At 46.2% G+C, this 26,766-nt stretch overlaps 1 protein-coding gene across 1 annotated transcript in view; it reads left to right on the top strand.

Annotated features, from left to right (window-relative positions):
* The window catches only part of VASH2 (vasohibin 2), a 38,737-nt gene extending 12,320 nt beyond the window's left edge, over positions 1-26,417 (top strand). The window contains exons 4-7 of the mRNA XM_069800169.1: positions 5,167-5,241; positions 14,484-14,865; positions 16,796-16,911; positions 23,878-26,417. Of these exons, the coding sequence (XP_069656270.1) occupies positions 5,167-5,241; positions 14,484-14,865; positions 16,796-16,911; positions 23,878-23,947 (643 nt within the window). The 3' untranslated portion in view covers positions 23,948-26,417. The remainder of the gene's footprint in view (positions 1-5,166; positions 5,242-14,483; positions 14,866-16,795; positions 16,912-23,877) is intronic.
* Positions 26,418-26,766: the final 349 nt, after the last annotated feature.

Genomic DNA, 26,766 nt, shown 5'->3' with positions numbered 1-26,766 from the left:
CAGTAAATATCCTAAAAAGGCAAACCCAACTCCTCTATGGGCCCTCTCTTACTGCAGAAAGCAAGGGAGATAATCCAGGTGGGCTCCTGAAAATGTTGAAAGAAATTTGAGTCAATTAATAAGGAAATATCACCATTTGCTAAGGACTAGATCTCAAGGGAGGAGCATGCAGCCTGTTCCTGTTGGCTACATTTGTTAGAGGCAGAAGTGTTCACCGTGGTTTGGAATAGAGATCTGCCTGGCAGGCTTTAGATAGTGGTGTAAATGCCGCAAAGAGGGGAGCTGCATGATGGTTATTTTTGACTGTAGCAGTCTCCCTCCAGTTACAGGAAGAGATGGGTTGTCCCCCATGCTCGCTGGGGTCTGGGGAGAGGGTAGCTTTGGGCTAGTTCCCAGCTATCTGTGATATGAGTACTGTATTAGCCATATATGTGGAATCTTTTCAGATAACTGGAAAGATTTAAAGAAAATCCCAGAAACAAACCCTGCTCAGGCAGAGAGTCAATGCTTGATGCTGTTTTTTAATTATTTTCTGCCTTAAATCTTCATTCACAAGTTTAACTGTGCAGACCTTCTGGTCATAATTAATGACTGAGACAGCATGGTAAGAATTTAGGAGTGAAAGAAAATAGAGAAAGGTCAAGCCAAAGAGTGCTTGTAATGAGTCATTTTCAAATAAGCTGGATGCTCCATCCTTTGTCCTAGATCACTTGGAGAACTGACAAGCAACCTGCAAATCATTAATACTTCTGTTAGAGAGTGTGGAGAGGATAGGAGCTCTTGCTGGAAACTGGGGAAGGCAAAGATACCGGCCTTTAAAAAAAATACGGGAAAAGATAAGTCTAGGAACTTTTTGAGTTTATGTGCAGTTTCAGGGTAGGTAATAGTTTGGCACAGCTTGTTTCTGATAATTTCCTTCTATGAGAGTGTAAGAGCTTTTGTCAATCAGGAGGAGTTGTGGATGTGATAATCTTTGCTTTAGTATGGCTTTGCCAGCCTCCAGATTAGGCAGGGACCTTGAGTCTAAATAAAACTATTTAATGTAAGGAGCCAACCTGGTGGAAAGCAGTGCTTAGAAAATGGTACTTATCCAATAGCTTGCTCTTGCCTAGCAGAGTTTGTCAGTTGAGGTGTGCAATCTCTGTCCCAGGTCAATGTTTTTTCATTAATGGTGTGGATAAGACTAATTGTTTGTTAATAGATGTGCTTTGCAGTCCAGGGTGGACAAGGTGACAAGGCTTCGCAAGGTGGAATTGGGATTCAGAGTGATCTCAAAGGGTAAGAGAGAGCTGGGCTGGAACAAACAGGAGGTAATCTCGTAAAGGCAAATTCAGAGGAGGGTTTTGGGAATAGCCAGCTGTGGGAATACACTGTGGAGAAAGAAAGGCTAGTTTTGCAAAGAAGGAGCTGATCTTCAAAAACAAACAAAACAAAAACCCCAACCAAAGAAAAAAGCCATTTGTTGTGTGTCAACAGGGAAAAAGCCACAGCACACTGGGTTGGTCACAGAAATACACTGAAAGTTGGATTCAGAAGGAAATTGGTTTGTTTGTATTGTGGTGTGGTGGGCTTAGCTGAAGGACCGTGAGATGCGACTCAGTTGAAGAGAGTCCAAAAGGAAAGCAACAAACATTGCCCAAGGTCTAGAAAGTATGACCTAAGGGGGAGGCTTTGGGGTGAGAGAGGAAGGGATTAAAAAAAACCACCCCCACCCCCCCCAAAACCCCATGTCTGCTTTTTCATGTTTACAGAGGAGAGGGTAGGTTACAGCCTGTTGCATATACAAATGTCTGTTTCAAGAGGAGAGATAATAAATGGTCTTCATGCTCACTGTGGATAGCAGAAGTAGCTTCTGCTTTAAATTGCAAAAAAGGAAAGATTTAGTTTAAACATTAGGCGACCTTCTTAGATGCAAGGTTAAGTATAGAATATATAACTGGTGGGTTCCCAAGCCTTTGAGAAACCAGTTAAAAGTAGGTTGGAAAATAGTCTGTGTGGAGTGATTTAGATTTGGCTAATGCTACCTTGGGCAGCGCAGTGGCTTGGGGATTCTCCAAAAGCTCTGCTTCCGACGCAAACGTGGGGTTTAAGGCCATGCTTCGTCTCAAGCTTGTTAAAAGCAGAAGGAAAAACTCTCAGTGGTTATTGAACTGGGTCATCCGCGTAAAATGAGTAGTCTGTGCTGTAGCTGCAGAGAAAAAGCAAACTGTTTGCAGAGTATTCCCCAGGACTCTGGGATGGATGTGTGTGAGGGTATGACCTGCCCTGTGGGTGCAGATAGATGCCTGTTTGCTGATCACTGGTGATGCCTCCTGACTGATGCTACCTTCGCACAGATCCTCATCACTGTCATGGTCCAGAGGCTGTGGCTGTCTCTGAGCTGCCAGGTCCTGGGTGACCGCTGAGCACCTGCTGCCACTCCTGGACTTTGAGCAAGTGGTGGGACAGGAGGGCTTCCTGGGGTCCCTTCTGAGCCCAGCTATCCAATGACACTATGTAAAGGAGAGGGAGGTCTGCCGCTAGCCTCAGAAGGGACAGCTGTGGTACCCATGCACTAATGGGCAGCATGTTTAAGCAAGCAAAATGCCTTTCCTGTTTGATTTAAATCTGTCTTAATAACCATATAGTGTCCTGGGGAGCTGTGCTTCAGAACCAACATGTATGTGGCTTGCAAACAGAGTGCATGTTAAATACAACTTAGTATTTAAATAGTGTGAGTGTTGCTGTGACAGGTAAGTTGGTAGTAATTTGACTGCTCATTTAGGCCAATTACTTTGAAGACTCCCTCCCTGGCTGCGGAGCCATTAATGTTATCTCTGTGCTGACAACACCTCGAAAGCATGACAGCAGTGAGCTTATAAAAGCAGGTGTTAAGAGACCTGATGCTGCACGTGGTGACGAGGCAGCTCCAGTGTGGTTACTGTGTTTGCCTGCTGGCAGCAGGGTCAGTGTAGGTGTAGACTTGAGGAGGAGATGCCAGCCCTGTCCCTTAAACCATGTGAACCAGGCATACACCACACTAAATGCCTTCAAGCTGAATAGCTTTACAACTTGAGCTTTTTCCTGCTTGTGATGCACATTCATAATCAGCTGTGACCTTTTTTTTTTTAACTCCCCTGGAGTTAGAAGATAGGAAATTCAATGGATTGTCTTGTTCACGGATACCTCCCATGCATTGTCTGCATGTAATACTTCTCCGTATGGAGATGGGGCTTTCATAGAATCATGGAATGGTTTGGGTTGGAAGGGACCTTAAAGACCATGTAGTTCCAAGCCCACAGCCATGGGCAGGGATGCCTTTCACTAGACCAGGTTGCTCAAAGCCCCATCCAACCTGGTCGTGAACACTTCTGGGGATGGGGCATCCACCACTTCTCTGGGCAACCTGTTCCAGTGTTTCACCACTCTTGCAGTAAAGAATTTCTTCCTAATATCTAATCTAAATCTACACTCTTTCAGTTTAAAACCATTACCCCTCATCCTATCACTACACTCTGTGTTACAGTCCCTCCCCATCTTTCCTGTAGGCCCCCTTTAAGCACTGGACGGCTGCTATAAGGTTTCCCCGGAGCCTTGACTTCTCCAGGCTAAACAACCTCAACTCTTTCTGCCTGTCCTCACAGGGGAGGTGCTCTAGCCCCCTGATCATCTTTGTGGCCCTCCTCTGGACCCGCTTGAGCAGGTCCCTGTCTTTCTTACGCTGGGGGCCCCACAGCTGAACACAGTACTCCAGCACTGAGGAGCCACTGTGGGGGATGAAGGGGCCCCATTGTGCGCCCTCGCCGGAGCTGCTCTGTGCTTCCAGCAGTGGGGTTTCTGTGGCTGATTGTGAGTGTGTAGGAGGCAGGCTAACTCTAATTTGTCTTCTGTACTGCAGGGAGAGTGTAAAGGGTGGTTGTTTACAAATGAAAAGATAATTTCTAACTTGGATAAATGGGATGTGGAATGGCCGTGACAGGCTGTAATAGCGGTGAAAGCTGTATTGCCATTTGCACTCAATACAAAGCTTAAAATGCATAAGGTGGGTAAATTAGAAAGTGGGGAAAACAGACTAGTAGTTTCAGATGCGTATTTTCATCATCTTCTCTAATACAAATATTTTTATCACTTAAAGTCATGTTTTCTTAGAGTAGGGATCTCTCTACAAAGCTTCTCAGGGAAAGGATATGGATAGAGAAGACTTCAAAATAGAAGTCAGCCTTCGGTTTGGTTTTTAGCTTCCTTTTTCTTTTTTTGGTGTGTCATTGAATATGACTCTTCTGGCATTTTTAAAATCTCCTTCCAGTATTTATTTATTATTATTTTTTTAACTCTTCAGGGTTTCAGGATCTGCTTGTGGAAGGGGATGGAATGCCTAGTTGGTTGATGGTGTGATGTCAGTCTGGCACAACAGCTTTCTCAGCTGAGCTGAAATTAGGTTACTTGTTTCTCGTCACAGTGTTGTCCCTGTCAGATAACTCTACTCCAAAGACAGATTTCAGATTGTAACTAAACTTTGTGAACTTGCAATGCAAGATCCTGGGCATGCATAGTTTTCTGCACTCCTGCAGGAAATCTGATGTTTTTTACCATTGGGGAGCAGCAGCAAGATGATAACTCAGCTTGCAGTGGTGTGAAGTGTCTTGTGTTGGTGGAGCTTTCTGCAGAGCAGGCTTCAGTAGAAAGGCATTAAATTCTTGTCTGCACGTGTAGCTATAGGCTCACAGAGGCATTTGTAGCTTTCAGGGGGCCATCGTGTAACCATCCTCTCTCCCCTGTTTTTTCCAGAGGAGAGCCAGGGTTATTTTGAAAATAAGCTAAACTTGGTCCTGCTGTGGGAGCTTGCATGATCACCAGCTTTTGCAGCTCAGCAGTGCTTTGTGTTGCAGTCTGAAGTGATGCTCATGGAGTTGCTGGGAGAGGCAGAGAGGACTGCATTCCTCCAGCCCATCTTCAGAGGCTGGAGGGCACTGGCATGCCAAACACTTCCCCCCCCCCCGCCCGCCCCCAGTCATCCTCCAGAAGTCAACAGGGCTCTGGCAAGTTGCTGAAGAGGAGAATCGAGTTCACCAATACTTGCTGAGATAAGAACTGGAGGCTCCTGGCTCTTGGTGTACGAGAAGACCCTTTGATTCCTATCAACTGCTTCAACTGAAAGGACTGAAAACTTTTTTGTTTCTGTCCTAGGTTAATGGAGACAGCAAAAGAAATGACCAGGGAGTCCTTACCTATCAAATGCCTTGAAGCAGTTATCCTGGGGATGTATCCTTTCGCATGCCTATGACTTTTTCTACTGCAGCACTGTTTAATATATTGCCCTTCCTGGATGGTGTTTGAGATAGTCACAGCCAAAGGTGAGTGCCAGCAGCTCGAGGGACTGCTGTGGTATTGATCAACAAGTTGCTGAATTGCCTAGGCTTGTCGGTAGGAGTTTGGATGCCATGTGCCCAGTTCACAGGTGTCATGCTCTGACCATGCCAACTTTGCCTCCTGCCCTGGTAATCTGCATAATGTCAGGATCTGACCCAAAGTGCCCAGATAAGTGTCTGTTTACACAGTCCCTGTTTTCTTCATTAGTTTCTTTCTCTGCCGGTTATTGTCGCAGCTTGCTAACACCTGAGGAATGCAGGTTCTGTTCTATGTCTGATATTTACACAGTTAAGTCATGTTTTTGTCTCTCAGCCCACAGATGTGCTTTGTGCAGAAACATATGTGTATTATAGTTAAACATTTAAGCTTTACCTTAACATAATGCTTGCTTCCTATTCAGTCTCAGAAAAAAGAACCAAGAATATTTTCATTTAGAGACTGACTCGCTTCTTGATGCTCTTGTGCTGTCACTGATAAATCAACCTGCATCATCCTAAAACACTAGAGGAGGGTGAGGCAGGGTTACAGGAATAATTGTATGCCGGATACGTCTTACCACAAGTGATCAAGTTTGATTTAAAACAAAACAAAAACCCAAGCCAAAATAAACCCCGAAGCAAACCAGCTTCTGGCATGTCTCTGTGGTGTTTTGCTTGCTACTGCTGCCCCCTCTCGTGGGAGAAGGGGCTGGCAGAGCCCGGCAGGTAGTGCCCGGTGTTGGCTCATGAGAGGGGGTGGCTGCTGCAGGGGTGGGAAGGGGACGTGGCAGAGCAAGTGTGTGGCGTGCGAGATTCATTGCCAGATGCGGTCTCCGCTGTGCTAGGAGGTCTGTGGTGTGCGTCGGGTGCTGCTCATGGCTGTGGTTGGCTCCCCATGTGCCAGGGACAGGCTTCAGGTCCCAGTCTGAAAGGTGGCTCTGGCTGATGGGGCTACCCCTGCAAATGCTGGCAGGGTCTGCATGCAGCTAGAGGGATGGGGGTCCTGGGGGCTTGATGTCAGCAAGAGACTCAAACCTATGCCCTCTCAGAAACAGAAATGATGTCAGTGGATCTGTTGTGCTTGCCCTTGTGTCAGGGTGGTGTCCCAAACTATTTGGGGACCAAAGGGTTGGGGGAGATAGTCCCCAGGTGAAATTGATGCTGCTCTGCAGTACTGAGAAGTGTCAGTGTGGCTTCTAGCGCTGTATTTCTAGCACTGAATTGATTATTCCACATACCACACAAGCAGAGGGTGATGAGCAGTGTACAGATGACCATGATAACCTAAAAGTATTCTTGCTGATCTAAAAGTTTTGACCGTTTTATTTTCATTTGGAAAGAGGGCTTTTTCTGCTTGCCTCAAACCTGACTATGGTTCAATTTGTTTTTTTAGCAGTGGGGGAAGCAAAATAGTTGAAAGCTATGCTTTGTATTATTTGGTGTAATCTGAAGCTTCTTTGGACTTTTAAGATTTGGATAAATCTTTCTGTCTCTGGATGCTACTGCAAAAAAAAAGTTTATGGAAAACTTTTTTTCTTTTTTAATTGAGAAGGCTTAGGTTGGGGAGGGTATGGGACAGGCCTATCTTCCTATGACTTCTACTTGCTGTCTTGGAAGTCTCCTGTGTGAAAACAGGGACTATCTGCTGGGGTGGTGGTGCAGTAACAGATGTGTTAAAGATCCATGCAATATAAAACCGAAGTATTTTGCTTGAGGTGTGAGTACACGAAGAGTGTAGCAGCGGTGAGTGGATGGGCTGTCTGAGTATGTGTGCTTTGAAAGTGACCAGTACGAAACCTGTGCCTGTGCAGAACCTTGTAGTGATGTGTTGCATGTGCACCATGGGGGTTTTTGGGAGGCATCTTTGTAACCGCACATGGGGAAGTTTGCTGATTTTTTTTTTCTTTTTTTTTTTTCTCTCAGCTGTGTGATTTTGATCTTTAGCATTGCCCTCTGGATGCAGACGCGGTGAGGCCAGCAGCTGTGGCTTGCTTTCCAAGGTCAGGCAGTTACCAGATAAGAGATGTGGTTACCATCTCCTGAGCGTCAAACCAATGTCTTCACATATGTCTGAGCTGAGCATCCCTGTGTGTGTGTGCTAGCTTCTGGTTCCCTTCTCTGTCTCTGGAAATAAGGTACTGCTTGTAATTTGTGTGCTGGCAGGCTTTGCCGTGTTGCTTGGATACCAAAAAGAGTACAGCCCACTACAGCAGACCCTTGGCATGAGCCTTCATTCAAAAGCTGACTCGTGCAGAGCAGCTTAGCAAGATGTCATTTTAATTGAACTGCTTGCTGGCTCGTGCAACTGCCTTTTACTATGCGACTTCTTATAAAATGCTTCTGTAATCCCTCTTGGTACAGAATTAAGTTTTGCATAATTGCCTTCGCACTAGATCTTGTAGCGTTTTTATAGGGCAATGAGTTAAACTACTGAGACAACCCTGTGTGCATGCACCGAGGGAGCAGCTGCTGTGAGATGACTGAAAGCTCATACAGATCTTCCAGTTCTATTTTGCAGCAATCTGTATGGCTCTTCTTCTCTGTGTAGCTGTTGGAACTGGCTTCGAATCTCTCTGCTTACATGGTCTGCTTGTCACTGCCTAACCAGAGGTATTCCTTCTGCTGTCTTCCCCAGGGCATTTCTCAGTTCAGTTGCAAATCAGCTGACTAATGGTTCGTTCAGCTCATCCTTTCTGAGCAAGGACCCAAACGACTTGTGCTCAAGAAAGGGACTAGTAAACCAAAACGTGCAAGGGAATTTTATCCGTGCTGTATTCACTTTTATTAAAATGGGGAGAGCAAAATATCAGAGGGGGAGAAGGAAGTGGCACGGGTGCATCCTTCCTCAGGGAGTCTTGCAGAGCATCTGTGTCGGGTGAACATAACTCACTCCTGTTGCCTTCAGTGTGCTTCTCCCAGTTCATGTGAGGTAACAGTCAGACCCATGCAGTGTATTAGACCTCCCCCTGTCCAGTAATATGATTAAATGAGGAAGATGAGAGCAGACGTGCCTCAGGAGGGAGAAATTATTTAACAGCTTCTGCACTATACCTTCTGTGCATTTAATCAGTGGATGATGTTTATTGTTGCTGGAGACCTGGGCCTATACTGCTCCTGCTGCCTAGCAGGTACATCCCTGGGTTGGGAGTGAGTGAGAAGTAAGAGGGAGAGTTTCTTGCAGTCATTGCAGGATATTGATGTCCCTGCAGTGCCCCTCTTTGCCTCCTGCATACTTGTCCACAGCTTGACCCACTTGATAACTGAAATGTGGGCAAGGAGGGTCCTGCTGAATATCTGCAGCCCCTCTGGTAGCTGGGAAGAGCTAGGACAGACCTTTTAATCGCTTCCATTATCACGGTCTATTCTTAAGCTCATCACATCAGACTGCAGCTGGGTAGTGGAGAACAGGTGCCTTAAAACAAGGGATGCCAGTCTGGCAGTCCTGCTTTAGGAGGCTGAGCCAGCTGCTTGAGCCATTCCTTCAGGAGCACTGGAGCTGCTGGGGGGAACCTGGGCTTTCCGTGGAGATGACTTCCAGATGTGGGCTTGGTAGCCCTCTGCCTCAGAGTAAGCAATCCCACACCTGGGATCTTGGCACTCCTGGAGCCTGTGGGAAATGCTGTCTCACTCCAGGCTGTGGTTGGAAACTTCTCCAAGTGTTTAATACTGGTGGTTGGAGGCCCTCCGACATTGCGAGCAGTTGCTTGGTTGCTTGGAAAAATAGCTTTTCTGTTTTTACTGAAGTCTTATCTGATGGTTTTGAAGCATGAGGTTTATTTTCCTCCTGCTCCACCTCCTCACTCTGAGCTAGCAGCTTCAGCGTCGCTCGTGTAAATAAAGCTGCCTCCTCACTTGTCTCAGTTTGCTCTCATCCCCTCCAGCTTGCTTGTGCCCTGTGGCACAGCCTGCCACGATGGCTCGGGGTGCCTGCTCACACTTGCCCAGCCATTGCAAGCAGCAGAAGAGGAGGGGAACAGACACCCTGTGGTTTGCTCATCTCAACAAGACTTCAGCAAAAACCCACCCTTGCTGGCCTCTAAGACATGAAGCACTGCAATGTCATCTTGTCTGAATTAAATAAGGGAGAATTTCAAACTAATAAATAACAAATTGATTGGCACAGACAGTGCAATAGGCACTCATTTGCTCAATATCAGGTTCATCTGGCTTTCCCTTTTTTGTCTTTGGTTTGCAAGGCAGAGTGGGACTTGTAGCGGAGACCCCAGAAGGTGTCAGGTGTGATAGTGGGTCTTCCTGCAGCTGGAGGAGAAGCACTTGTAAGTCTGGGCACTGGGACAGCTAGGTGCTTAGACCCACTTGGGCATTAGCATTGACAGGCTGGTCTGGCACTTATATCTGAAACCTGACCATGTCTTGGTTTGTTTCAAGCTGCTGTGGGGGGCTCTGCAGGGCCTTGGTGCACTGTCTTACGTTTGGGCTTTTCTCCTTCAGGGCTCTGAGGATGAGGGTCTCCCCATGTCCCCTGCCCCTTGGGGTCTGTGGGTCTGGGTCCCTGTTGGTGCTGCAGGGGGGTGGCACAGTGCAGGGATGGTATTCATCTCCTCACCTGCTGCTAGTGCACCCCTTGCACGGTTGCTGCCTGTCAGCTTGGCAAAGGCACTGGTTTTTTTCCCCCAGCTAAACTCCAGTTGAAGCTGGTTTAAACACAGGTGGGCTGAGGTCCTTGCAGAGTGTCCCCTCACCCCCTGTACAGTTGGCTGCGGTTCCTAGTGGTGGTGGCAAGTAACCCGAGCTCACCTAGCCAGGGGGAACCAGCTGCTGCCTGGCTGGTGCCGTCAGCTGCTAAGACCTATTTCCAGAAATGTTTGAAGCCTGGAGCCACAGTGCTGGCACATGGGAAGGTCCTGCTCTGATCATTTATTAATAAGGGGGGGAGGGAAAGGGGGGCCAAGAGAGAACATAGAGAACATCTTTTCTAAAAGTTGCTGCTGGCAAATAAACAAGGTGAAGGACGTCAAATCTCTCTTCTAGCTGGGAACTGCTCTGTGCTCTGCAGTGGGGGCACCTGCGTAGCAAAGGGTCTGTACTGGGGGGAAGATGCTGGGACTCCTTTGTGGGACATTTTTGATACTAGAGTCTACCAGGAGGTGGAGGAAAAAAAAAAACAAACCCCAAACCACAGAATGACATTGGTTGAGTCATTGTGTGAGTCTGTGGATTTAAAGAAAACCCATCCAGATCCTTTCTGGTCCAGAGTTTTAAAACTAAGGGGTTGACTCAGCTAACGCCTTAACTAATTCTCCCCTTTTCTTTTGAACTGACTAAGGATGCTACTCCTCCTTTGCTTCAGTGCCCAGGAAGATCCAGGTGGTAGCCAGAGTGCAGGCTTTGTGTCCCAAGTCTTGCTTGTATTTGAGTCTGGGATCTGAATGTCTCCCAAGTATCTAAGCTAGGTTGTGCGTGAGCTTGGGTGGTGAAGACGATTGGACTACGGGAAGCACAACCTGTGGCTCAGAGGATGGTGTGCTTGTGTTGACTTGCAGGTCCGTAGGAGCTGCATGCTGGCATGGGAAATCCGGCCCTTTCTGCAGGCTGCTAGCAGTATTGGTGTGCTCAAGAAAGCCTACTTGTTAATAGAGCCATACTGGTTTACCCCAATGGCCTGTCACGCCCGAAGCATGTTGCATGCTTTGGGCCCAATTCTTCTCACACTCCTTTGACCCAAACCTGTCTCTTTCAAAATCAACCCCCTGGGGTACAAAAGCAGAATTCATATTTTGCCTAATACACACAGCCCTGGCCGGCAGGCATTAGGCTCTCTGTGAGGTGGAAGAAATTGAGGTTTAAGGACTAGCATGAGGCTGCAGAAGAGCTGAGAGTCAGTGTGGGCAGGGTTTGGGAATGTCCAAGGGATGGGGACATGCTGTACCAAGCCATTCCCTTGAGACCCTGGTGGAGCTCTAGGTACCACCCTTGTGCATTTCCTGGATGTGGGGGAAGAGGAGGGATACTGGGGCAAGATTGGGGCCAGCCAGAAGATTGGTGTCCCTCTTGTGTGATCTCCAAGAAGATCAGCATCCCTCAGTGCTATTTTTCTGCTGCTTTGATTTACATGAAGACCTGGGATCGAGAGGCCACTGAGCTTTCGTTACAGCTGCTTTTGCCCTCTCCTGCTCTGCACTGCTTCTCTATTGTGGCACATAATTTACTCCCTGACTCTCCATCCTGCAGTTACAGTCCCAGCTCAAAAGTGTGATTACAGCTGCGGCATTGCTGTGTCGTTGCCTTTTGTTTGCCACAATACAGCTCTCCTTGGGCAGAGCAGAAAGGAAGAGAAATAATAATGATGCATGGATGGAGGGGAAGATCTGACGTGCCTTTCCAGACCATTTGCTGTGTATTTCATCTCGGGTGGGGGCTCTCATTAACTAGTCACTCAGCAGAAGCAACCTGTACCTAAAGGTTAATTTCCGCAGCAGTTGTTGCTGGGTTATTTGATGGTGGGTAATTTCCATCCTCAAAAGATTCTTTTACTCCTACCTAGTATTTAATGAGATTAAATTGCAACTTCTCCGAGACCTCATGGCAGAAGTGTGTATGTGTGGCAGGTGGCCACCAAAGCTTTGTGTGGACTTAATAGAAAGGCACTTGGGGAGCAGAGAGAAAACCCTTTCATAATGAAGGGGAAAAATAGTGGCGATGTTTGAAAGCTTCATAGGTGTTAATAAAAGATACTGCTTTTTCAGTTACACAGAATGATAAATACAATGGGCTTCTGCAAGAATCTGTCTGTAGGATACAAATTATTGTAACATGACTTTGATGTACAGAGGATGCTCCTTTCAAGGCCTGGAGCAAGGTGACCTTTTAAATGAGATGACTGTGGGCTGAGTTTTCCAGTTGATGTAACAGTGCTGGGCCCCATTCTGACCTTGCAGTGTATTTATGATCTTCAACTCTACCAATGGTGTGAGGCTTTTCTTGGAGAAGCTAGTGCTAGTGCAACAGTGATCTAGCAAGATCACCGAAGGCAACAGAGCTATTTCTGTTCTGTGTTGGTGTAGTTGATATCGGGGTGAACTTTGACAGTTGCTGCAGGGTGTTTGTTTGATGTAGGTGGGGCAGCAGATGGGCAGAGGTGGGCACACGTAGCCTTGGCTGGGCGAGGGGTTGTGTGCGCAGTAAGGAGGTCTGGACTCTGCTTTGCACGCTTGTCCAGACTTACTGTTGTACAGATACTGAAGTGCACCAGGAGCTGGGCCCATAGTGTTGTCCGTTCCTATACCCTCTAATACATTTTCTCCAGACCACTAAAGCTGATGACATCTAGCACTGACTGCAATTAAATATGTTTGACATTGAACCGAAAAGCTTCCCTGTGGCTGTTCTGAAAGATTTTTGCCAACGTGTTTTTCTTGCATTTTTTTTGTACAGAGGTTTAACTCCTTACTCTCAACCTCAGATTCTGGGCAGTTCACGAATCCCCTACTAGTTGGTTTCTGTGTTCACCTGGAGGGCGAAAGTTTGAATATGTGAAATTCAACAACCATCAAGTGGGTGAAATATCCCCTTGAGAAAATTCTTTAGAGACAGATGAGAGCTGCTGGATGGTATTCCTGCATCCCTGTAGAGAGAAGAGGTGAAATGCAGGGTGCGGATGGGGGGGTCAGCATCCCAGGGAGTTGCACTGGTGGTGAGGTGGGGTGTCAGGCTGGGCAGAACCAGAATCAAGCCCGAATTGTGTTTTACGGTATTGGCGCAAAGGCTTTTTGTGTTCTCAGTTTCCCAGCAGCTGTCGGGCAGCCATGCTATGCAGACAGGGGAGGAAGGCTGGCTGCAGTAACCTCCCAGGGCATCTCAGCTGTGCAGTGGCTCTTGTTTCGCTGCTGTTGAAGTCCTCCTTTTTGGGCATAGGGTAGGGAGAGGAGGGGATGCTGGAGATGCCCAGAGCAGGACTCTGGTCTGAGCCGGTTCCTGCAGCTCCAGTGGGAACCAACCCCACTCCTCCGTTTTTCAGGCTGCCCTGACACTATCCTGGCAGTGCTGCCCCTCAGGCTGGCATATTTCGTAGTGGCACTGCCCTGTCTGACTGCCTTGACAGCGTCTGCCTCTGGGTATGGCTCTGGGGTTACAGTAGGTGCCTCTGGCTGGAGTAACCCCAGGCTGGAGCGTCTTGCTGCAGCCTTTTCTGGTCATCCCTCCTCCATTCCCGGGGCGTGGGTGGGGGGTCTCAGCTGCAGAGGGGAAGGGCGCCTGCTGTCCTGGGGGCTGGGTGTCAGCAGTGGAGCCAGGGTGGGTTTCAGCTGTCCGGGGATTAGTAGCAGGGAGCCACATGCAACGTAGGTGCTGACGCAAACCTCCTTGCGTGAAGGAATCTCAGTCTCTCCTCCCGCTGGCACAGGCCAGCAGCCTCCTGAGGAGACGACCTGGACTCACGCGTAGTTCCCCTCTGAGATCACCTACTACGCTGTTACAGAGCTTGGTCCCGGCCTCTGCACGTGGTGCATTTGAAATGGCCAGCCAGTGATTCAGGGGACATGTTTTGCTTTCTAAAAGTGTTTGTTCCTGACCATGTCTCAGCTTATCTAATTAATTATCCGCCTGGGAGCTTTACTTTGTTTGACTCAGCAATGTGTTACAAAGGTAACGTGCAAAACCGCTGTTGTATGAAGAGTGGCCGATGGCCAGTTTACAGCTGGAAAGGCAGACTGTCACCCTGAAGAGGAATAAATTCAGACTTTTTTCTACTGTTTGAAGATGTGGGAAAATGAGGATCAATAACCTGAGTCCTACCAAGCTCCAGCACGAAACGGAGGGAAACGTTGTTCCCTTTTGGGAGCATGGGAGTTTGATGTTGATATCAAACGGGGGAGTTCCCACAGATCTGGGGAGGGTGGTCTCTCTTCTGGTGTGCTGACCTGAACACTGTTGTGTTTTTTTCCTTGCCCCCAAGCGTGGTTAGGAGTCAGGCCCTTCCCTGCCTGAACCATTGCATCTTATTCTCCAAGCAGTGAAATGGGCTTTGGCAGCATTGACTGTTTCTGTGTCACAGTGAGAATAAACTTGTGTTTGGGAGAAAGTGCTTGCCCTGGCAGTTAAAAAAAACCCAAACAAACAACCTGCTAAAGATGTCTTACAGGTGTAATTGTGCGTGCTCTGTTCCCAGCGCTGTTGTTGCCTTGACGTGCACACCAGATACTTAACGAATGGGCAGCCCTCTGTAGAACGATTCCCCATCAGCTTTAAAACCCACTTCTCAGGGAACTATTTTCATCATGTGGTGCTCGGAATTTACTGCAATGGCCGGTACGGCTCGCTGGGCATGAGCAGACGATCAGATCTGATGGACAAACCTCTAACTTACCGAACTCTGAGTGACCTCATCTTTGAATTTGAAGACTCCTATAAAAAGTACTTGCATTCAGTCAAAAAAGTAAAAATCGGATTATATGTCCCACACGAGCCACACAGCTTTCAGCCCATCGAGTGGAAACAGCTGGTCCTCAATGTATCCAAAATGATGCGCACAGAAGTCAGGAAGGAGCTGGAGAAGTTTGCCAGGGATATGAGAATGAAGGTAGGTCTGTGTGCCTGGGCGGTGGACTTGGAGGTGGGTGTGCCTTGTCCCATCATGCAGAGATTGGTTTTGCTTCATGTCAGCAGACTGACCCTGGCCTGAGATTATGGTGGTATCGGATGGGCTGGGGGTGTGCTTACATCTGTCTTAGTGATTCTCCCATAGGGTTTGGTGTGTTTTCAAGCCCTTACAGCTATTTTTTTTTTTTTTTTTTTAGTTCAAGGATCTCCCCTTCAGCCTGGGAAACACTTGAACCCATACTCATCCCTGGCCATCAAGGAGCTATTGCCCAGTTTGCTTTTCTTACTGACTCAGGAAGAAGGTGGCTAGGAAGAACCAGCATAGCTGGGGCTCGAGCTGGTGGGGTGGGTAGCTTGGTCGCAGGTAGGGATGTCTGCTCTTTGCACCTGAGCTGCAAGGCATCCTATAGGACAGCTGTGTCAGTGGTTGCTTCTCCTTGCAGGGCATGCTAGTGGGCTTGCCCTGCGCTGCCTGATGTCCACCATCCTTGGCTAAATCGCAAAGTAGGTTACATGGGAAGGGTGAGGAAAGTGGGTCCCTGACAGGCTGGTGCTTCCCTGCTGGTTGGTTGGACTGAAGAGCCCAGAGGGAAATGATGGGGAGACAGGGCAGGCTGCCAGAGGGCTGGAGGGTTTAGCTGCACTTGGGGATGAGGGGTGTCCCTGACCGTGCCTCTGGGGCTGGCATGGGCGAGGAGCTGTTTGTGGTCATGTTGGTAGGGGATTTGGTGCCTTTCCAGCCCACTGCTGGCAGGGGGAGCAGAGCAGGTGTGTTGCTAAGTATGGAGCTGGCTCTTGTGGAGAGGCATGCGGCATCGCATCCAAGTTATTCTGGGTTCCCGTCCCCTGCCCTGCTGAGGAATGGCTCCTACGTAGCAGCCGTGTGCCTTTTTGGCTGAGGCACCTGCCCCCTTGCCCTGACCTTGGGGTGAGTGTTGACAGTAGCATCATAGCTGCTATGTCCTGCTGCCACCTCTCCTGACCTGCCAAGGAGTTTTGAGGGCCAACTTGTACCATACTGTCACCTTGAGCAAATGTGCTTGATTACAGCTGTTATGAAGCTTTTTTCCCCCCTTCTTCTCTATTCATGCACTTCTAATACCATCTAGAAAACAAACAGCTGAAGCAGGCTCTACTTGAAGAAGTCGATATAGGTGGATGATTTACTGAACTTAGTACTTGCTTTTGATAGAGGGACCAGCTCTGTCTGTGCTAAGCTGTGACATTGGGTCCGGTCCTTGTAAGTGCCTCAAGGCCAGGACCACAGCCCTGAAGCCCTGAAGGCCCTGCATCTGACTGTTCCCTTGAGTTAATTCAGAATTTGAGCCAGTTGATTCAGAGGGCTTCTGTTGTGAGGGGGCTGACTTTGGAGGATCGGGTCTTAAAGATAGCCTGGAGTGTGAGTGTCACGCTGATGGGCTTCTGAGGTTGGAGGGCCTGGGGGATGTGGGCAAGTGTGCAAATGGACAGGAGACCTACTGAAAAGTCCCACTGTCACACAGAGTTCAACTGCTAGCCCGGGAGGCGGTTGCCTCTGCAGAGAGAAAAGCTGGACAGGGTGATTTAGCTGCACGAGTTTCCTTCAGCTGATGCTTAAAGCCATTTTTCTTATCCCTTGCTGTTGCCAGCTCTGAAGAAGGCTGCGGATGAGACCTTTTTTTTCAGTATTTAGCTGGGAATTGAATTGGTGACACCAACTAATTTTTGCAGAGGGCCCCTGAACAGCTATCACATGATAACAGCTTTGGGTTCCTCTTAACCTGGGCAGGGTTTGAATAAGCTCCAAGGGACTGAAGGCTCTTTGTGTACTGTCCCCACTACTGTATGAGGCCCTTTATTTTTATTTTTTATTTTCAGTGAATCATTGCCTTTATTGAACGCCTTGTCCTTCCCTCCCCCATCTCTCGCAGATTCTGAAACCTTCAAGTGCCCATTCTCCCATGAAAGAGCGATCACGGGGTAAATCGTTGTCCCCTCGCCGAAGGCAAGCCAGCCCTCAGAGACGGGCATGCAGAAGAGACAAATCGTGAGTATTCCTGCTGCCATCACTGGTGGGCCAGAAGTTGAGGGTGATGACATATTATTTTGCTGTACAAAACTTAGATGCTTACTGACATATATAGGAAAACTCTACTGGGTGTCTTGGTTGCCTGAGAGGCTCCAGAAGCTGCTGGTATTGCTGATGTCCTGGTATTGCTGTGCTTAGTGCTGCCCGATGGCCTCTCCGTGGGGGGTGAGTCCTTGGAGGGCCCGATGGCTTTTGCTTGGTTCAACTTGGTGTTGGATGACTGTGAAAGTGGAAGTGTGGGTTTCCCCTTTTATTTTTTCAATCTTGTCGTGGTTTAACCCCAGCCAGCAACTAAGCACCATGCAGCTACTCACTCCCTCCCTCCCCACCCCCCCCAGTGGGATGGGGGAGAAAATCAGGAAGAGAATTAAAACTTGTGGCTTGAGATAAGAACAGTTTAATAGAACAGAAAAGAAGAAACTAATAATGATAATGATAACACTAATAAAATGACAACAGTAATAATAAAAGGATTGAAGTGTACAAATGATGCGCAGTGCAATTGCTCACCGCCTGCCAATTGACACCCAATTAGTCCCCGAGTGGCGATCCCCCCACCCCCACTCTCCCCAGTTTACATACTAGATGTGACATCACACCGTATGGAATACCCCGTTGGCCACTTTGGGCCAGCTGCCCTGGCTGTGTCCTGTGCCAACTGCTTGTGCCCTTCCAGCTTTTTCGCTGGCTGGGCTTGAGAAGCTGAAAAATCCTTGACTTTAGACTAAACACTACTGAGCAACAACTGAAAACATCAGTGTTATCAACTTTCTTCTCCTACTGAACTCAAAACATAGCACTGTACCAGCTACTAGGAGGACAATCAACTCTATCCCAGCTGAAACCAGGACAAACCTTTATACAGTCCACTTTATGGAGAAACAAAGAACCTAGCTTGGGGTGCAGGGGACTGTTGTGAATGAGACTTTGTTACACAGTTTTGGTTTAGCAGCAATTTAAGATTTATTAAAATTTCTGAGAGAGATAACAAGATTAGGTTGGATAATTTTAACAGTACTTAATCATCAGCCAATTTAACAGTGTGATTTGATGGAATTTGTTACAAGCGAATTTGTGACTTAAAGATTTAAAAATGGCAAGGATCACCTGAAACTTACAGCAGGGTTGCACACAGATGGAGGTTAAATCAAATCACACACATGCATGGACGGAGAAAACAGTTCTGAACCACACAGACAGACAAAATAGTTCTAAACCAAACTGCAAATGCATGTGCACAGATACAACAGCTCTGAACCAAATTTACCTACATACAGAGAGGTTAACCTATGATTAAAATTTCCCTTTTGTGAGTTGCATTAATTACTCACTTTTATGTGCTGTCATTCATCAACAGTTGGTCAGTGAACCTTGTGAAATCAGGCCTTTAAGTCCTCGCAAAATTGTTGATGGACGATCTTCCAATCTTTGTGAAATCTATCCTGAGAGGTGTCCCAGCTCAGGGGGAGACACTGGGTCACAGAGCCCACAGAGGTCCTGGAGGACTCAAAAGGTCTTACCTTGGATTGCTATTTATAGATATATAATAATCTATAAACAGATGATTGCCTTTGGTCATTATTTTACATTCTGGCCACAATTTGTGCTGAGTTGTTCACACAATTCAGGCAGCAGATGGCCCAGATGTGGCCAAAGACTACATCAGCTGATGCCCAAAAGTGGCTGCACTTGTAATCAAAATAACATCACGATGGGAGGTTTTCCCAAAGCATGCATGGCTTATCCTGAGATATCAGAGTGGCCCTGGGGGAGCTGCACCACCACAGACACCTGTACAGGAGTGAAAGTAGTTTGATCACATTTAATGGTGTTCAGACATAGGTATTAAAAACAGGAGGATGTATCTGCTACTGGTGGTGAGGTGCCCTGCTGTCATGGTCACTCAGACAGAAACTGGATTCTCTGTGATGAGCCTTTGTACTGAGCTGTTCTGGTGGAGTGGTTTGTCCAACTTACAGAGATGGTGAAAAAGTAAACCTTTTCTCTTCTTGCCAAAGTGGAAACATGACTCGCATTGTATTCTTTGATTTTAATCTGCTTAAAAAATCCCAGACTACTTCCCTTGTGTGTCATAGCTAGTAGTTTAACTGTGTGGGGAAGGGTGCACTAACTGCATGCAATACCTCTAAATGGATGAAACTGAGCTTCCAGATCATGGGCCTTCTACAGCCACTGGCAATTCAGACTCTCATACCTTAGACGTGGAAGAGTTGAGTTTTAGCTGTACTGCCTCAAGCCAGGAAGCTGACAACTGTGAAAGCCTATACATAACCCAGATTAGTCACATATTTATAATGATCGCTTTTTAAATAGGCCCCCAGACTACTGTCTTAGCACTTATTTATTTATTTTAAAGCAGCAAACAAAGACATTAGACTAACCTTCTAAAGATAGCTTCTAGATACTTTAGCAGCAGATGATTTCACAGCAGGCTTTTTTTTTATGTGTGAATTCACACTCAGTCCACAATGCTGAACTTTGGGCTTCATCACTTGAGAGCTCCTTGCTTAGTGAACAGATAATTATAGTTGTAATGGGCTCGGCTGCTCCAGCCTTCTTCACCTCCTAGATTTGCTCTGATGGATGATTTCATCTTTGGGTTTCTCATAGTGCTTCTGCAGTTGCTGGAGTGGATCATGTATGTCTGGAGAAAAGAGTGAGTCTCACTGGGCTTGGAGATTCACCAGTTGTGCTGGTTTCCTGAGAGAGCCACTGGGCACATGGCCACTCTGCAGTGCCTGATTTCTCTTTGGCAGCTTTGGTTTTCCAGGACAGAAAGACAAAGTGAAGTACTGGTGGCCTTGCAGTGGCTTCAGCACCTGTTACCTGCTTGGTGGTTCTGCTGTGTCACTCTGTATGTAGAGCAAATTACATGTTATTCTAAAATAAACCCTGGGTCACCATGATACAAGATCCAGGACCCAGCTATACCATGATGCAGGGAGCAGGAGACAGAGAGCAGACTCCACGAGACCTTCATCTTTGCTTTTGCGGAAGGCGTTGAAGCACCTCTGAGCAGGTGGGAGCTCTTGCAGCATGTGCTTTGTGGTTGTGTGACAGCCCTGCGGATACTGCACAGCCCCCTCACAAGCCTGGCCGGTACGCTTGGAAGCAAAACGGGGAGTGAAGGAGCTTTCAGCAGGTCCAGGGCCCTTGAGCAGATCGGAGAGGCTGCTCTCTGTTAGAAGAGTGATGCCAGGGAGAACTGGGTTCCTGATGTTAAAATGCTTCTTCTGTGCAGTGGTGCTGGTGGCTTGAAGGCTGACTGTGCCTTTTGCCCCAGTGGGAGTGATGCTGCAGAGGAGTGTGCTGGTGTAGGGACTTCCCTTCTTGTGATAAATCCCTTTCATTTCCAAAATCAGTACCTACTGGTTTCTTCAACAGGAGGTCTCAGAGATCTGAAGGGGGAACAGCATCCCCTCATTAGGGATGAGCTGAATGACACATACCAGCGTGTACAGCAATTGATGCGGCGCAAGAAATACAAGAGGGGGAATTGGGTATTTTCTTCTGCATATTGATGTATCTCTGAGAACCTAGGTGCAGTGAGAGGCCTTTGTATTATGCACAGAAGAGGAAAGACTTTCAGGTTTGCTAGGCTTTAGGCTGAAATCCTAGCTAAAGAATGGCCGTGCTTATCAACACTGTGTTTTGTTTCTTTGTGGATCTCTTACTCACATGCTGTAATTACAGCTTTTTAGAGCTTGTAGGGGAGGGGGAGAGAAGTGTTTTGCTCTAGCGTGAGCTGGCAGGGGCTGAATAACACATTCATTTGAGAGGCTTCACCTGCTGATGACAAGCTGTTATTACAGCCTGGTTTTTGTCAACAATAAAATTATACGGGCCTGCTGGGAGAGATCTCCCAGTGAAAAAATATGTGAACTGGAATGGTGAACTGGAATGTCTTTGCTGGATTGTTTCTGAAGTACAAAGGCTGAAGCAGTGCTTAAGGACAGAACAGCCCCAAACCTTTACCTTCTCATCCTGGTTCCTTACTAGTTTGTTAGGTAAATGCCGGTGGTGGCCACAAGCAAGCACACGATAGTGTTTTAGCCTGAAAATACAGCTACAAGGCAGATAGAGTATGTTGCAGAACATGGGTGGCAATGCACTAAGCAGTACGTGCCTGTGTAGGAGACTGGTGTGTAGTCAAATTGCATGAGCTATGGTAACAGTCCATGTGCTTTTAGCCCACAGCTGATGTGATCCTGCTAAGGGTGGCCAGCAGACAGGGTGAATAAAGAGGATACAGGGTGGTGTGAATCTGTCTAGTAAGTCTGAAGCTTTACTGCATCTGCTTGTCCATCCTCTGAAGTCCTAAAGCAGGAAGGTGCAGTAAATTGCAAGCCACTGTGCTGGAACAGGCAATGCAGTGCTTCATCCCCAATAGAAGTGCTGGAGCTGGAGGGGTTTGGGAGTGTTGGTATGAGTTTGGACGGGAGCATCATGCGGCAGCCTGCCCCTAAATGTCAGTTTACCAGATCTATTTCCTTTTAATTTTATACTGAGGCTTAACACATGCATGCTCTGTGAGTGTCATAGCAACACTGGTCTTGTGTGCTTCTGGCCTAATTTAGCTGTTGAAAGGAAAATTCTGTTAGTCCGTTATATTAGGATGTGCAAGGGGGCAGGATTGTATTAGGATTATATTATATTAGGATGTACAAAATCAGGCAGATCCAATGCAGACAGCTCATGAATACTGTGTACCCAGCAGCTATGCAGTGCTTATTCAGCTGCTCATTACCATGGCACTTTGCACAGGAGGTGTGATCTGATGGGTGAGTACAGCAGAGGTCTCTTGCTTCTAGAGGGGATGTTTGACGTCAGGTCATTTGCCAGCCAAGGAGAATAGGAGCTGCGGTGCCTCTGCTCCAAAAAATCCTTCCCTTTTCCTAAAACCCTGAAGAGAAACCTTATGGAGGACAGTCTGTTGGTAGCTACAAGCTAGAGAATTGTCATGGAGTGGAAATGGGCATGTTGCCATGGTTGTGCAGTGACTCCCCATCTCTCTTGGATAATCAGAGAAGGTAGAACCATCCAGGTATGCTTTAAGTAAAGCCATATTCTGGCTTTAATTGGAGGGAAGGAGGGAGAAAAGGGTGGGAAGGGAAGAGGATCCCTAAATTTGAGGGAGGGGGAGAGGAAGGGCAGGCATGCTGAAACATACAGCGCATCTCTTGCTGGTCTCTGACTCTTACGCAAGCTCTGAGGAATGCAGCTTGTAGCTTGTTTTCTGGCTAGTCAAATCCCATCTGCTGTGAAGGAATAAAGTGGAAAAATCCAAATATCTTACAATGATTTCTTCAGGTGTGATCCCTTCCTGCAAGTGACAGAGATGAGTGAAGACTCCTTCACTTCTGTGAAGTACTTACAAACTGAGACAAACACGAGGCAGGGTGCAGGGCAGTACTGCAAACAGGATGATGGGGTTAATAGAGGTGCTTCGATAAGTGGCAAAAAACCAGGTTGCATTCAATGTGTGACTAGGCAGAAGAGCATTAGTTGTTCATAGCCATGTCCCCAGCTCTCAAATGCTGTGCAAATTCTCAGCAGGGATCTGCTGTTAGCAGCACTGCTCTTAAAACAAACAAACAAAACCCCAAAACAACAACCCCCCCCCACTCATTGAATCAAAGAATTCAAAAAATATTTCTGAGGCTCCGCTGCTGCACATGTATATGTGTTGATATATGTAAGCTATACATCCCCACCTCTTAGGGCAGCAGCGGTACAGCTCTTAGATTGGTGCATGCAGCCAGCAGTGTGCCACAGGCAGGGCAGGGCCTTCCCTGGCCTGACAGCCTGCCTGCTGCGCACTGCCTCTCCTGGGGCTGTGCTGGCTGCCCAGAGCGCTGTCGCAGAAATGGGCAGGCAGCATGCAACGCGGAGGGAAGCATCAGCCTTGCGTGTGTGAACTCACGGGTCATATCTGCTGCATAATGAGTGAAAACTAAGTGCAAGAGCTGGAAACTAGGTCTGAGGAGCTGTAGGTAAGCACTGGGGCCGTTACCAGCTTCATGCTGTACTACTTAGGCTTTATCTGTGGTTTTGCAGTGAGGCAGACGTGCTGTGGAGTCTACTAGGAGAAACATGTATTTTAAACAATGTCTTTCTTTAGAAAAGCAATATATGGCTTAGCATGAAAATAGCTAAGAGCCTGGAATAAATTCTCAGATTAGAGACACCTCCATAGACTATAAATCACCAGGATTGTTTCAGTTTGACAACTTTGTTGCAGGAGCTTTTCCACTGCTTGCTAAATAGGGAGAGACTGATGGCTCAGTCTCAAGGTTTCTTTTGGTTCAGGTTGTTGATGTTCTTAAATGACCTAACAGCATGTGTGTGTGTGATTATCAAGTGAATGGCTGGACTGTATCAGAATATAAGATGCCTGGATTCTGAAGGGAGTTCATCTTGTGTTGTTTATTTGGTGGGCTCTAGCCATTCACAGACCTAGCCAAGAGGAATGGGCAGGTTGAGAGACAATGTGCTGTGGCCATGTTAGAGGCTGTGCCTGTTTGCTCTTGGCTGTTTCCACTTTATTCTAAAAGCCAGAGTCCTGCTCTGGGGTAGATGACAGGACGTGTCTAGCCTTAGCTACTCATTTAGGCCCTCTCTAAAGTCAGAGGGAGAGGGGTGCTCCCAGGATCAGATCACAGACCTCAGGATGGGATGATGTTCTTAGCTGGTGCTTGGCTTCAGAGGCAACCCACATGAGTAGCTCGGTCACACTAGTTCATGTGACAAATCCAGCAGGATTGTGCTTATGATGAGAAAATTAGACGTAGTCGGTCCTATTTTGAAGTAAACCATTCCTGTTTTGACAACTGCTCTCTCCACTTCTGCATGGCAGTGTGGGATTGCTGGTGAGCAGTGCCCTCTTCCCTCCTTTGCTTGCAGGCCTGCGGTGGTGGACAAGAAAGGAGACCTGGCTACGCTCAATGAGGTAGGCTACCAGCTCCGCATCTAACAAAGCCATACACTGGACAGAGGGCTTCCTGGTGCTTCCCGCTGCACTTTACCTGCACTCCGTTGGAAGGAAAAAGGAATGGGACTATTTATTAACTTGTGGACTCTTACAATTAAAGTTTTACCTAGAAAATAGAACAGGGCAAATTCTTTTTTGGTGGCAGTATTTATTTTATTTCAAATTACAGAAAAGGCATCAGTGAAGAGAACCTAAAATGATGTTTGGCAGGATATGAGATTATTTTTTTTTTCCCTCCATCATGTAGCAGGTGACTCCAGTGGTGTGAGAGTTTCTTCAAATATAATTTCCCTGGACAAGTATTAATTGAATTTGGGCATTGTGCTGGGTAGTAGCATTGGGATGACTAAGAAATCATATTCTTAGTGTTAAGATGTGCTGGGGTGCAGTGCAGTTAAAAAATCATAGTATTTATTTAATTCAGCAATAAAAACAAGCAGTGCAGAAGTGGCATGAGTTTTTAAAGTATCAACATTACCTCACTAAACTTAACAGATATGCAAAACTGTCAGTATTATTGTTTTGTAACTAATTTGTACTGTTGCCCAGCATTTCTGGTAGTATTAAAACAGCATTGGATGTTTTACTGCCACCTATATTACCATTTTGTGCATGTTGCTGAAAGATGTTAAGTAATAGTAATATGCAAGTGGTATTCTTAAACACTGACATCTTATTAGGCAAAATACAAGGGTTTGGGTTTTTTTAAAAATGATGATAACTGATGAATAATGAATTTTCAAGCTTTCGTAATTTTTTTATACTTGTCACTAGGTCTTAGTCTTTCCGGACTACACTGCTGAAGCACAAAACATAGAGATTGCTGTTTTGTAGAGACAAGCGTTCACCTACTAGTCAGTTTGTTTCTCATATGTGTTCCTGGAATAATGGAAAAAATGTCAGAATTGCTAACCTGAGTCTATATGCTTTTCTTTCAGCATTTATGTGTAACTTTGAACCTTGTCTTTGAAAGGCTGAGCAGTCTCAGATGGTGATGCCTTGACATCTTATATTAAGATCAGACATTGCAGGCTGAAGTTAACCTTCTGCCATGCTGCTGTAGGGAGTTTTTCCTATATGTGTTGTAGTAACAACAGCTTAGTCAGACTTGAATAAGGAAGCTTGTATTGGAATAACTTCAGCAATAAATTAAATTGTATGTCTGAAATAGCTGAAAATCAAGCTTGTCTGCTTCCTCCCTACTCAGTCCTTTTGTTCTAAGACGTAGCTAAGGACCTGTGATGGACAGCAGCGTTCTCAAGTGACATGGTAAGACTTTCACTGGGGTCTACCACTGGTGTTAGTGAAGTTCTCTGGAAGCATTCGAGTGCTGCATTCCTGAAAATATTTCATTAGGTGCCTAAATAGAAACTGGATTATTATACAAGTCCAGCCTCTACCCTTTGTGCTGTACTTGTAGATGATACTGCCATGGGCCTTGTGTACCTCCCCTCCTGGGCACTTACTTTTTTGGGATCTCAATGAAGACAGGACATTGTAACACAGTGATGACAATGCTTACTCAAACTGAATGATTTAAGCTCCTAGAACACTTTTATCAGCCAGCAACTGAATCGATACAGAAGGAGATGATTGCTTGTACACAGACCTCATTGCTCAAAAAAGTCAATGAATCTTACTTACCTAGGACAGGAAGACAACATCAAGACCCAGCAACCTTCTACAAACAGTGAAAGGCTTTCTACCAATTAGACTTCAGAAGGTCTAGAAAGAAGACTTTTCAAATGTATTACACCTCTTCAAACATGATTACCATATCAATTACAGGGAGGTCTTTCCCATCCCTCTTTCTGCAAACTGTTCCACTCCTGTGTTCACAATAGGATTTTTTTTTTTTGGTTCAGGAGTGAAATTGAAGAGAGGGAAATACTCTTTCAGTAGAAATTCTTGTGTAATTTGACATCAGCTGCAGAGTTTCAGTTGTAAAATTCATGCTGCTGAGTGTCTTGTGACCTAAACAATTTTTTTCATGTATCTTAGATTTCTCATGGGTAAAATGATGTGAAAAACTTACTTTGATCAGCTGTATCCTATAGCACAAGGTTATCTGATATGTTGCAAGGTTTTTTTTTCTATGAAACCAGGGTTTACTTCAGCTCAAGTAGTGATGGTTGGTAGATAGTTTTTACCATTGTCCAGCACAATTTGAGTTATTTTCTCTTAACCTCTAACTTATACTGAAACTTTTCAATGCTGTAGAGGTGTGACAAATTGCTTTTGGTTCTCATTTTGAAGTTCAGCTGAAATATTCTCTTGAAAATTGCTTATGATGGCATTTGTCTTAAGTGTGGTTCTAGTGACTGTTCTTCTAACTTACTGCAAAGTGGTCAAATAGCGTAGAAAATATGCATGACTTTGTTATTTTTAATCACTTGTATGTTTAGGCACAGCATGAAACTTCAATAAAATATCATGGTAGGTTTGGTTTTTTTTTTTTAAATGACTTTGGGTTATTTTTTGTCCAGTCCAGGTTTCTATTCCAGAAAAGATCTAAGTAATTTCTAAAATCAAGGCAGGACAAATGGGAATGAACTAAACCAGATATTTTAAGATTGTTAAATACCTATCTCATTATTGTTCTACAAAGAAATCACTGAACATAAAGCCCTTAAGCCCACCCTATAGCTAATCATTAATGGGTTATTATATATGTAAGTCTTCATGCTCATTAGACTTGGTTTTATTTCAGATACTTTTGAAAAGATGCCAGTGAATGCTACCTATATTTAAGCTCTAAGAAGTTACTTTTTGGAACATAAATATTTGCCTTACTGCAAAGC

Source organism: Haliaeetus albicilla, chromosome 13 (assembly GCF_947461875.1).
Source record: "Haliaeetus albicilla chromosome 13, bHalAlb1.1, whole genome shotgun sequence".
Taxonomy (NCBI): Eukaryota; Metazoa; Chordata; class Aves; order Accipitriformes; family Accipitridae; genus Haliaeetus; species Haliaeetus albicilla.
Note: the sequence above shows the minus strand (reverse complement) of the source record. Positions and strands in the feature narration are given on the sequence as shown.